Source organism: Bufo bufo, chromosome 7 (assembly GCF_905171765.1).
Source record: "Bufo bufo chromosome 7, aBufBuf1.1, whole genome shotgun sequence".
Classification (NCBI taxonomy): Eukaryota; Metazoa; Chordata; class Amphibia; order Anura; family Bufonidae; genus Bufo; species Bufo bufo.
This window is the reverse complement of record NC_053395.1, coordinates 18506995-18520708: the sequence shown is the minus strand read 5'-3', so window position 1 is coordinate 18520708 and position 13714 is coordinate 18506995. Positions and strand designations below refer to the sequence as shown.

The window sequence follows — 13714 nt, the reverse complement described above, 5'->3', positions numbered from 1 at the left end:
TCTGGATAAGTCAACCTTGTATCTGGGGTTTGTCCCTCCTAAATCTGAACCTAAAATGTTCAATAACTTTCTATCAGCTTTTACTTCATATCTACAGCTGAATTCACAATGCTGCTGGTTGCCATGTGTAATCTGTAGACATGTACACCCATAGTCTTAGTATGGTTCTCCATGAGGGTCCCTGTTATAAACACTGCAGTTTGATACGCCTATGTTATGTTGAGGCTCGGGCCTCTACATAACCTAAGCGCATTATCTGGCTGCTTCTCAAGAAGATTAAATCTACGCCAGCTCCCTTGCTGGCGTAGATTTAAGTCATTTTCTACACCAAAAACAGGCGTAAATTTCAATATAATATGTACAGCTCCACATATAATTATTTTGATGGTACTTTAACCAATCTTTTATTTTCTCTACAGCTTTGAAAAGATCTTTTGACATGGAGGACATTGATGACACCCCTGTGTTTTCCTCAACTTCTCCGCTTACGTCTCCCTTCAGTCCAAGTCAACCTTCTGTGACACGAACAAGCAATGGGGACAGCCAGATATCCACAGGATCCCACCAGCCACTCTATCAGTCCCGTATCCGCATTAGTTCCAGCTGTAGTCCATCCCAGAGTCCTGTTCTAAAATCCAGGATCACCAGCAGCTTGTCCTTTAACCGTGGGACCATGCAAATGGCTAAAGCCAATGGAACAGCAGGCCTCACCCGTGTTTCTTCATTCCAAACTCGACTTCACCCCAGTGGCTTTTCGTCTTCTGCACAAGGCAGTGACAGTGAAAGTCTCCACAGCTCCTCATCCAGCCTAGAGTGTACTCTTCCAACGAAACCTTTCCAATCACTCCGTCCTACTCAGACATCTGTTGGCTCTGGTATCACAGTCCCAAATGTACCCAGCCCAGTCCTGAAAAAATTTTCCTCCCATGGAAGTGTATTTCATTCTGAGATTGAGCGCCCCGGAGTCCGTCTGGTGCCAATGCCTTCCAATAACCATGGTTCTTTGCCATCTTTAGATCTACATATTGCTGAAGACCAGATTCCTGACCTGGTTCCTTCTCCAGATGCTGGATATCCACCATCAGAGGGATGGAGTTCGCCATCACCAGATTACAAACGTCCTCTGTCTAGGAACACCACATCGATTAGTCGCGAGCCTTCATTTTCCTCTTCTTCATCTTCGTCACCACCTACTGAATGTACACCTCTCAACTGCAGCTTGACTTCCTCACCTTCTCCTTCTCCAGTTTTTGGACCTGTCCAACCAGCCACTCTTCAGAAGTTCCCAGTGTCTCTGCAAAGCTCTGTTGGAAGATCTAATGGTTCTGGTCCAGAGCAGCTTAACAGACCATTGCCACGGACACAACTAAGAGTCAACCTCCACTCCATACCTACTGTATCTTCTCATTCAGCCAAGGAGAAGACAGAAGTGTCCTTCAAAAGTCAACCTCATATCATATCAGGAGGGAGGACATCAAGTGCCAATAACTTTATCAACCAAGTTCCACCCTTTTCAGGCATTTTGATGCAAGCACACCAACATGAAGAATTTGGGCAAGAATCAAACCATGTCAATAATGTGAAGCCTTCAGAAATAAATTCATCAACAGAGAAGCTCCGTTCCATGATGCAGAGGGCCAACTCCTTTAATAAAGCCGATAATGATATTTTACAAGGTCAGTCTGTTCGAGAAGACACAGTCATTGAAAAGTCAGCAGGTCGTGTAGCTGATCTTATAAAGAGTGTACAAGAAACGGCCACCAATGAAAAGTCCTCCTCCTCAAGCAGATTACAAGGAAATGGACATATGACCTCCATATCTAATGTACATGATGACCAGCAAAAGCAGAAGCTATTGGAAGGATCTGGGAATAGTGTTCCCTCACTCAATCATTGCCTTCGCAGTGAACCCAAGCTGAAGGTACCGCCAGAAGTCCCCTTGATGGTGTCGTGTAAGGAAGAAGATGTTTCACAGAACTTGGTGGAAGAAAAATTACAGGTCACAGATTCCATATTGGAAGGTAAGAAACCTATGTATAGTATGGTAATGGTGCAGCTCGGGGTGGTCTTGAGATCTCCAACATTCTCGATGAATAGTAATAATGTCATGTGGCGATGTATACAGACTTGTATCTGGCTCTTGTATTGTATAACACACAACATGGTTTTCACTGTTAAGCAGAAAATAATTACAGGAGTGAGTCACGGCACTCAGAGGTGACCTCATCGCCCATCAACACCTCAAATTATGACCGACCAACCAATGAATGTAGACCCCAGGGACATTATAGTATCTGTTGGGCAACAGAAATGTTCCAAGTACCCTCTAAAAATCTTGGCTGTAGGAATAAACTCGAGTGACCCCTCCAAAGTGTGCTTAAAATGAGCTTGGAAGGTTCCTTTAAAAATTGACAAGAAGGAAAGGAACGAGGGGGGGGGGGGGGGGGGGTCGTGGTGAGTCAAAGGGGGGCAAGCCCAGACCTGCTTATTTAGAGAACAACTGCTGGCGACTCTCCCAGTTTTGGGGAAGGGAGGGTGAGGTATTACTCCTGCTCATCTATCTAGCCCCCCTCCTCTTCTGGCTTGGCACAGGACGGCATCTCTTGCTTCAGATTGTCTCCTGGGCCTATGAGGGGAAAGGGGAAAAGTGAGCAGAAGAAGAGGGGGCAGCTACGTGCTCCAAACTTCACCTAGCTGACAAATGTTCTATGGAAGCTGGAGTGAGGACATCAGGGTCTCCATAGGAAGATGACCAGTCCATGTAGGGCACTGACTCTTTTGCATTTCTAGGTTGACTCATGAGGCCTATAGTACCTGAATATAACTAAAAGCAGGGGCATGGGCAGAGGGCCATCAAAAATAAACACTCAGCTAATCTAGCTGGGAATCAAAACCTATGAACTAGTTGAAGGGGATGTCCACCAAAGGGCATCATGGTAGTTGGGTTCTTTCAGATGCAATGGGTGGGATAGACCTGTAGGCATCACAGATGCCAGGTCTAAAGAATCCAGCTCCACACCAGCTAAGGACCATTGTCGTATTAACCCACCCATTCTCCATCTCCATGACACTAGAGAGGTTGTCTACCTTGGACCCCTCAGGCTCCCATCTCTCTGGCTGACCCAGTGGCAGTGCCCTCATGAGGCCCCCCATAGACACCAGTTAGTATCAGTGTACTGTCTTGCTGATGGGATGGTCCCAGGAGTGGAGTCTAACCACTTATGTGACCTTTGGGTAGTAGCAAATCAAAATGATCAAACCCTTTAAGTAGTGTCAGTCCTTCTCTGGGTGCATGTATAGTATCTTAGGATCTTAGGATCACCTTGAAGCTTGTCCCCGTTTATGTGTCAATAGGTGATCAATATATTGGTGACGGCCCCATACATCAGTGAGAGCGTAGCGGTCATTATACAAAGCCCCATGTTTATTATTACAGAGGACTTATCTGTGAGTGAGAAAGACCTGACACCTACTGCAGCTGTACAAACAACCCCCACTTATTGTATGACACACAATTACAGCACCCAGGTATTGTCCCTGCTGCAGAGCATTCTGGGACATCTACTGCACGCTAGAAAAACGACATCTGCAAACGTCACCCCTGACCGATTCATTCCAGTCATTCCTGCTCCTCCCCAAAATAAAATATATCAAATGGTACCAGCAAGTAAAAAGTTAAAGGCGATCAATACATAAAAAGGAGCAAAAAAATTTGAAAAAAGAAGGAAGAATTATAGTAGTTATATTCCTGTACATAGGAGCAGTATTATAGTAGTTATATTCTTGTACATAGGAGCAGTATTATAGTAGTTATATTCTTGTACATAGGAGCAGTATTATAGTAGTTATATTCTTGTACATAGGTGCAGTATTATAGTAGTTATATTCTTGTACATAGGAGGCAGTATTATAGTAGTTATATTCTTGTACATAGGAGCAGTATTATAGTAGTTATATTCTTGTACATAGGAGCAGTATTATAGTAGTTATATTCTTGTACATAGGAGGCAGTATTATAGTAGTTATATTCTTTGTCAATTGTCTTTTTATTGAAAAGCATATCAAAAGAGATGTTTACATACATTGATGCACAAATCAGAGTTATTACAGACAAGTCTAAAGCGTACTTTGACAGTATAGTGCATAGTATACATATGACATATATAAAGTGCATGTCTTCAGAGCAAGGTCATCTAGAACCAACTAATTGACATTTGGTGTGTGACCTGATGTAGGTAGGTCAAACAAACATATAAAAAAGGGGGGGGAGGATGGGGGATGGGGGGGGGGTGTCCTTAGAACTGGACAGATACGGTCTGAGGCTGTTAAGATAACCTTTGATGATTCCAAAGGGAGGAAGAAGGTTTAGCACCCTCCATTCTCACTAATGTGTCGTTCCTGTCTGGGGGGACATTTTCAAAGTTGTTTGTCTGTTGAAAATTGTTTAAGATGTTGGTGTACCATTCGCATATCTATATGTAATCCATGGGGCCCATAGCTTTTTGTGCTTCTCATGTGCCCTAAGTTCCCAGCCCGCTAGCTCTTCCATACGATGAACGTGATCTAGTTTGCTTAACCACTGAGAGGTGGTGGGGGGTTCTTTACTCAGCCACTTTTGGGGGATAAGTAGACGGGCAGCTTGAATCAAGTGTATAACAAGTTTGTTCCTTGATGGCGATAGTTCTTTTGTTGGAAGCCATAAAAGAACCAACTCTGGGGTTAATGTCAGGTTAGTGTTTAGAATTTCATTAATGGTCCGAGAGACGTCATCCCAGTATCCTCTTATTTTAGAACAGGACCAAAAAATGTGTAGAAGAGTGCCACTCTCTTCCCCACACCTCCAACACCTGTCATGATCACTCAGACCACTAAGAAATAGTTGTTTAGGGGTGAGGTACCACTGTGTGAGGACCTTATATGAGTGCTCTTGGATCTTCATAGTAGTTATATTCTTGTACATAGGAGCAGTATTATAGTAGTTATATTCTTGTACATAGGAGCAGTATTATAGTAGTTATATTCCTGTACATAGGAGCAGTATTATAGTAGTTATATTCTTGTACATAGGAGGCAGTATTATAGTAGTTATATTATTGTACATAGGAGCAGTATTATAGTAGTTATATTCTTGTACATAGGGGCAGTATTATAGTAGTTATATTCTTGTACATAGGAGGCAGTATTATAGTAGTTATATTATTGTACATAGGAGCAGTATTATAGTAGTTATATTCTTGTACATAGTAGCAGTATTATAGTAGTTATATTCCTGTACATTGGAGCAGTATTATAGTAGTTATATTCTTGTACATAGGGAGCAGTATTATAGTAGTTATATCCTTGTACATAGGAGCAGTATTATAGTAGTTATATTCTTATACATAGGAGCAGTATTATAGTAGTTATATTCTTGTACATAGGAGGCAGTATTATAGTAGTTATATCCTTGTACATAGGAGCAGTATTATAGTAGTTATATTCTTGTACATAGGAGGCAGTATTATAGTAGTTATATTCTTGTACATAGGAGCAGTATTATAGTAGTTATATTCTTGTACATAAGAGCAGTATTAAAGGAGTTATATTCTTGTACATAGGAGGCAGTATTATAGTAGTTATATTATTGTACATAGGAGCAGTATTATAGTAGTTATATTCTTGTACATAGTAGCAGTATTATAGTAGTTATATTCCTGTACATTGGAGCAGTATTATAGTAGTTATATTCTTGTACATAGGGAGCAGTATTATAGTAGTTATATCCTTGTACATAGGAGCAGTATTATAGTAGTTATATTCTTATACATAGGAGCAGTATTATAGTAGTTATATTCTTGTACATAGGAGGCAGTATTATAGTAGTTATATCCTTGTACATAGGAGCAGTATTATAGTAGTTATATTCTTGTACATAGGAGGCAGTATTATAGTAGTTATATTCTTGTACATAGGAGCAGTATTATAGTAGTTATATTCTTGTACATAAGAGCAGTATTAAAGGAGTTATATTCTTGTACATAGGAGCAGTATTATAGTAGTTATATTCCTGTACATAGGAGGCAGTATTATAGTAGTTATATTCTTGTACACAGGAGGCAGTATTATAGTAGTTATATTCTTGTACATAGGAGCAGTATTATAGTAGTTATATTCTTTTACATAGGAGGCAGTATTATAGCAGTTATATTCTTATACATAGGAGGTAGTATTATAGTAGTTATATTCTTGTACATAGGAGCAGTATTATAGTAGTTATATTCCTGTACATAGGAGGCAGTATTATAGTAGTTATATTCTTGTACATAGGAGCAGTATTATAGTAGTTATATTCTTGTACATAGGGGGCAGTATTATAGTAGTTATATTCTTGTACATAGGAGCAGTATTATAGTAGTTATAATTCTGTACATAGGAGGCAGTATTATAGTAGTTATATTATTGTACATAGGAGCAGTATTATAGTAGTTATATTCCTGTACATAGGAGCAGTATTATAGTAGTTATATTCTTGTACATAGGAGGCAGTATTATAGTAGTTATATTCTTGTACATAGGAGGCAGTATTATAGTAGTTATATTCTTGTACATAGGAGGCAGTATTATAGTAGTTATATTCTTGTACATAGGAGGCAGTATTATAGTAGTTATATTCTTGTACATAGGAGCAGTATTATAGTAGTTATATTCTTGTACATAGGAGGCAGTATTATAGTAGTTATATTCTTGTACATAGGAGGCAGTATTATAGTTCTTATATTCTTGTACATAGGAGGCAGTATTATAGTAGTTATATTCTTGTACATAGGAGGCAGTATTATAGTAGTTATATTCTTGTACATAGGAGCAGTTATATAGTAGTTATATTCTTGTACATAGGCAGTATTATAGTAGTTATATTCTTGTACATAGGAGCAGTATTATAGTAGTTATATTCTTGTACATAGGCAGTATTATAGTAGTTATATTCTTGTACATAGGAGGCAGTATTATAGTAGTCATATTCTTGTACATAGGAGCAGTATTATAGTAGTTATATTCTTGTACATAGGAGCAGTATTATAGTAGTTATATTCTTGTACATAGGAGAAGTATTATAGTAGTTATATTCTTGTACATAGGAGGCAGTATTATAGTAGTTATATTCTTGTACATAGGAGTAGTATTATAGTAGTTATATTCTTGTACATAGGAGCAGTATTATAGTAGTTATATTCTTGTACATAGGAGGCAGTATTATAGTAGTTATATTCTTGTACATAGGAGCAGTATTATAGTAGTTATATTCTTGTACATAGGAGCAGTATTATAGTAGTTATATTCTTGTACATAGGAGGCAGTATTATAGTAGTTATATTCTTGTACATAGGAGCAGTTATATAGTAGTTATATTCTTGTACATAGGCAGTATTATAGTAGTTATATTCTTGTACATAGGAGCAGTATTATAGTAGTTATATTCTTGTACATAGGAGGCAGTATTATAGTAGTTATATTCTTGTACATAGGAGCAGTATTATAGTAGTTATATTCTTGTACATAGGCAGTATTATAGTAGTTATATTCTTGTACATAGGAGGCAGTATTATAGTAGTTATATTCTTGTACATAGGAGCAGTATTATAGTAGTTATATTCTTGTACATAGGAGCAGTATTATAGTAGTTATATTCTTGTACATAGGAGAAGTATTATAGTAGTTATATTCTTGTACATAGGAGGCAGTATTATAGTAGTTATATTCTTGTACATAGGAGTAGTATTATAGTAGTTATATTCTTGTACATAGGAGCAGTATTATAGTAGTTATATTCTTGTACATAGGAGGCAGTATTATAGTAGTTATATTCTTGTACATAGGAGCAGTATTATAGTAGTTATATTCTTGTATATAGGAGAAATATTATGGTAGTTATATTTTTGTACATAGGAGCAGTATTATAGTAATTATACTCTTGTATACATGGAATATACATGGTATTATTTTTATAATTGGTTTTTCAGGGCAATTTCTAAACATAAACCCCACTTTGTGCAGGAGGAATGTCCTGCGAGCAGCTGATTCCTGCTATAATGATGTAAATTTCATCTTTATTAAGCAGGATGGTGAGCATTATAACTAGTGGTTGTCTTTCTATGAGGCGCCCCCTAGTGGCGGGTGAGGCTGAGCCCAGGAGGCTGTTTGATGGTGAGATATTCTATCCTCTCTCATTTAGCAATGATTTAATTTATTCCTTTTATGCTTTTTTCTACCCTGGCATGGTCTTTGACCACAGATGGTGAGGCGCAGGCACAGTATCGGACTGGGGTACCTAGGGCCCACCAGTAAAATTTATTTTGGGGGCCCACCGTACAGATACATTCAAATATAATAAATAATCTAACAAGTTTTTTATATGAACATAGGCTGGTTGAGGTGCTGTACATTGAATATATGTATGTAGTGCAGTAAATCAAATGTGTTATGTGCCACTTGTGCAGGGGGTGGGAGAGTAGTGCCCATCTTGCTCAGGGGCCCACCGGGGGATTCCCCTGTGCCCCTGTGGGCCAGTCTTAGCCTGCGCAGGCATCATCACAATGTTCTGGCTAGTGAGGGCCTAGTAGAAGTCGTGGATTATAACACTATAAACCTCGAGTCCTTCATTGTGCGACTTTGGATTTAAGCGATGTTTATAAGGAGGCACGTCAGAAGTTATTCCCTTTTTCTTAGGTGTCCATGTAAGTCCCCGGTACCGGTCCCCAACTTCTACCCCGTCAGACTTCATCTGCTCCTCGCACACGGTCTTGGAAGAATGCGGCTTGGCGGCTCTAGGTATTTCCAGCCGTACATGTAGAAACAGGTGCAGGCTCCATGATTACAGTACGGAGGGCGATGGCGGGCCGGATTCCAGGCACTTTACATGTCCATCCATTTTCCTCTGCGGAGCTCGCTGACAGAAGCATGTCAGTCAATGACTTGTTAATTTGAAAATACCTAGAAGTCTGCGCTGACAGCCGCCATGAGCGCTAACCCTCGCACCCCGGGGGATAAGAGACCATTTGCGGGGATGACAGCGGTACAAGCAGGGTCAGACAGATGAGAGACAGCCAGAGGAAAGTGAGAGAGCGCACGACTTGGTGGAAGAGCGAGAGTGACAGCCGATCACGTCACGTGGCGAAAGACGGGCGCCGAACGATGAGGTCAGATAATGAGGAGACGGCGTGCGGTGGGATGCGAGCGGCCTCCCGGAGGAATGCTACGTATGGGACGATCCCAAGATTAGAAATAAAGATGGCCGTATGGCGGCCGCAGAAAATGATGGGAGATGTTCGGGGGCGATTTATTGAGATTGATGCTCGTTTAGACGTCAGCAGCTGGCTGCAGGGATCATGGCGGCAGCTTCCACCGCCATCCATCATGTCCTCTCCCTAGAGGAGGAAGATTTACGCTGACAGCGCAGGGCGATATTTTATACAGTAACAAAGCCGCAGATTTATATACAGAGCGCCGTCTGCCACCGCGTAAATGGATGGATCAGTAGCAGATGATGGGGAATGTAGTGTTGGGTTTCACAGACTGTATCACACGTGAGAGGATTAGATACAGAGGCTCAGCCGACAGTATCTCATAGTGGGGGTCATTCACAAAGATCAGCCAAGTGAAGTGGAGTCGATTTTCACCATCTTTTACACTAAGGCCTCATGCACACGACCGTATGTGTTTTGCGGTCCGCAAAAAGAAACGGATGCCATCCGTATGCCATCCGTATGCCATCCGTTTTTGTATTTTTTTGCGGATCCATTGTAACAATGCCTAAAACGGACTAATGTTATATTTTTTTTGCGGGGCTACGGAATGGACATACGGATGCGGACAGCACACGGTGTGCTATTGAAATGAATGGGTCTGCATCCTATCCGCAAAAAAAACGGAACGGACACGGAAACAAAATACATTCGTGTGCATGAGGCCTAAGGCTACATGCACACGACAGTTGTTTTTTACGGTCCGCAAATAGCAAATCCGTGTTCCTGGTTTTTTTTTTACATCCACATCTGTTCTGTTAGTCCGCAAATTCTGTGGGTTGTGTTTCCGTGTGTCTTCACAGCGCCAAAAAAACCCCGAAGGCTGTAATTCTTTAAATTTTATATATGCAGGTTTCCCAGCAACCATCCGCAAAAAAGAACGGAAGCGGATGACATACAGATGGCTTCCGTTGGTCATCCGCATTTTTTTGCGGATCCATTGACTTCAATGGGTCCGCAAAACGTTTATTGCGGACAAGAATAGGACATGCAATACTTTTTTTGCGGACGGGAAACGCGGATTAGATACACAGCTCAGCAGACAGTATCACACAGGATAGGATTAGATACATCGCTCTGCAGACAGTATCACACATGATAGGATTAGATACACAGCTCAGCAGACAGTATCACACAGGAGAGGATTAGATACACAGCTCAGCAGACAGTATCACACATGATATGATTAGATACACAGCTCAGCAGACAGTATCACACATGATATGATTAGATACACAGCTCAGCAGACAGTATCACACATGATGACAGGCTTAGATACATCCGGTGCAGATACAGCCTCCAGGCCCAGTATGCAGTATATACACATCCGTACATCTACGTATTTTCCGTCGCATTCACACTCTTTCGCTGGTTCTCGTCCCCAGGGACGTCTGTGCTGCTCCTCAGAGTTAGCACTCCCATCATCCCCTCGTTCTGCTGTAAGTAAACACTCCTATCATTCACCGTCCTAAAGTAAATAGATTTTACAGGTCTTACAAACCAATCTCCCGGCTTTATTTGTCACTTAGCGCCGTCACATCCACCTAAAGGAGCCCATTACCCCTGGAGGTGGGGGCATGGCCTCGCTGAGACCCGCACCCTGGGGAGCTCGGACGGGGCGTTCACACCCGTGATCTATAGAAGAGTAAGCCGCTCACTGGGAAAACCTCAGCGACTCAACTAATGAGTGACACAAAATCTATCGGAGGCGAGCGCGTTCACCTGGGGCTGTCACCCGCCGTGGGAACGATCGAAGCTGCGAGTATTGTATTACATCTGTCAATGGCGCGGTGAAAACCGCGAGCTATGGCTTTAAAAACGCCTGGGTCAGCAACCTCCGGCACTCCAGCTGTTCTTAGAACCCTCACAGAAAGGAATGGAGCATGCTGGGAGTTGTAGTTCACCAACAGCAGGAGCTCCGGAGGTCGCTGACCCCCTGCAGCGGTAGAAATTGCGCCCTCTTACGTGCACAGATACATTGAAACAAACTGCAGCTGTGTAAGCAGGGCAAAGCTGAAAGCCCACAGGTTTCAATTCACTGACAGCAAGCAAAAATTGTAAAACAGGCTTTGGTCAGAAAGTGTATTCGCTGCAAATTGTGAGGAAGCTGCAGACATGGCGGATGATCCTGGATTATATCTATAGCGCATATGTTACAGGCAATCCAAATTTGGACTAAGAGAATTTTTCCGAAGCCAGAAATGATGGGAGCAGTAGTGCTGCGCAGATGTATAGGGTAGGTCCTGCATAGGATGGATGGCTCCTCCAAAAAACTGCCATATCCAGAAGAAGCGGCTGACTGCTAAACGTAATCTACGGAGGGATCCATTAACCACTTGGTGCACGGTGGACCCCTCATATAGCATCTCCTTTCACAATACCTGACACCCCCGACAACCATTGTGTGCTGAGATCCTGAGGACATGCTGCCACCTGGTGCTGGAAATGGGACCTGCACCCGAGCCTGGAAGGTGACATAATGTGGACCATCGTGTGCGCTCCATGGGCTGTATTCGGGATTAGGAGGAGGCTCCAGCCCCTCACGTATTTAACTGCTTTTGGGAGAAGGGCCAAGAGAGTGAGTCAGGAGAACATCTGGAAGTGGTGAGAGAGCCATCAGAAATCAGATGATAGGCAAAGTGGAACGCTCCGATGACATCAGACCCCCCCCCCATGTGGAGAATGGAACGTCCTCCCCGCTGCTCATTAACCCTTTTCAAGAAAAATCCCCAAAACTTGTAAAATCATCAGATAGTATCACACCATAGGATTAGATACACAGCTCAGCAGACAGTATCACACCATAGGATTAGATACACAGCTCAGCAGACAGTATCACACCATAGGATTAGATACACAGCTCAGCAGACAGTATCACACCATAGGATTAGATACACAGCGCAGCAGACAGTATCACACTGTAGGATTAGATACACAGCGCAGCAGACAGTATCAGACAGGATAGGATTAGATACACAGCTCATGATAGGATTAGATACACAGATCAGCAGACAGTATCACACAGGATAGGATTAGATACACAGCTCAGCAGACAGTATCACACAGGAGAGGATTAGATACACAGCTTAGCAGACAGTATCACACAGGATAGGATTAGATACACAGCTCATGATAGGATTAGATACACAGATCAGCAGACAGTATCACACAGGATAGGATTAGATACACAGCTCAGCAGACAGTATCACACAGGATAGGATTAGATACACAGCTCAGCAGACAGTATCACACAGGATAGGATTAGATACACAGCTCAGCAGACAGTATCACACATGATAGGATTAGATACACAGCTCAGCAGACAGTATCACACAGGATAGGATTAGATACACAGCTCAGCAGACTGTATCACACATGATAGGATTAGATACACAGCTCAGCAGACTATCACACAGGATAGGATTAGATACACAGCTCAGCAGACAGTATCACACAGGATAGGATTAGATACACATCTCAGCAGACAGTATCACACCATAGGATTAGATACACAGCTCAGCAGACAGTATCACACAGGATAGGATTAGATACACAGCGCAGCAGACAGTATCACACAGGATAGGATTAGATACACAGCTTAGCAGACAGTATCACACAGGATAGGATTAGATACACAGCTCATGATAGGATTAGATACACAGATCAGCAGACAGTATCACACAGGATAGGATTAGATACACAGCTCAGCAGACAGTATCACACAGGAGAGGATTAGATACACAGCTCAGCAGACAGTATCACACAGGATAGGATTAGATACACAGCTCAGCAGACAGTATCACACAGGATAGGATTAGATACACAGCTCAGCAGACTGTATCACACAGGATAGGATTAGATACACAGCTCAGCAGACTGTATCACACATGATAGGATTAGATACACAGCTCAGCAGACTGTATCACACAGGATAGGATTAGATACACAGCTCAGCAGACAGTATCACACAGGATAGGATTAGATACACAGCTCAGCAGACAGTATCACACATGATAGGATTAGATACACAGCTCAGCAGACAGTATCACACAGGATAGGATTAGATACACAGCTCAGCAGACAGTATCACACATGATAGGATTAGATACACAGCTCAGCAGACAGTATCGCACATGATAGGATTAGATAAACAGCTCAGCAGACAGTATCACACTGGATAGGATTAGATACACAGCTCAGCAGACCGTATCACACAGGATAGGATTAGATACACAGCTCAGCAGACAGTATCACACAGGATAGGATTAGATACACAGCTCAGTAGACAGTATCACACAGGATAGGATTAGATACACAGCTCAGCAGACAGTATCACACAGGATAGGATTAGATACACAGCTCAGCAGACAGTATCACACAGGATAGGATTAGATACACAGCTCAGCAGACAGTATCACACAGGATAGGATTAG

General features: G+C 41.9%; 1 protein-coding gene across 1 annotated transcript in view; it reads left to right on the top strand.

The window, feature by feature from the left end:
* Positions 1 to 13714, top strand: part of SEPTIN12 (septin 12) — a 75557-nt gene that overhangs the window by 34507 nt on the left and 27336 nt on the right. The window contains exon 2 of the mRNA XM_040440300.1: positions 420 to 2021. Coding sequence (XP_040296234.1) covers positions 420 to 2021 — 1602 coding nt within the window. The remainder of the gene's footprint in view (positions 1 to 419; positions 2022 to 13714) is intronic.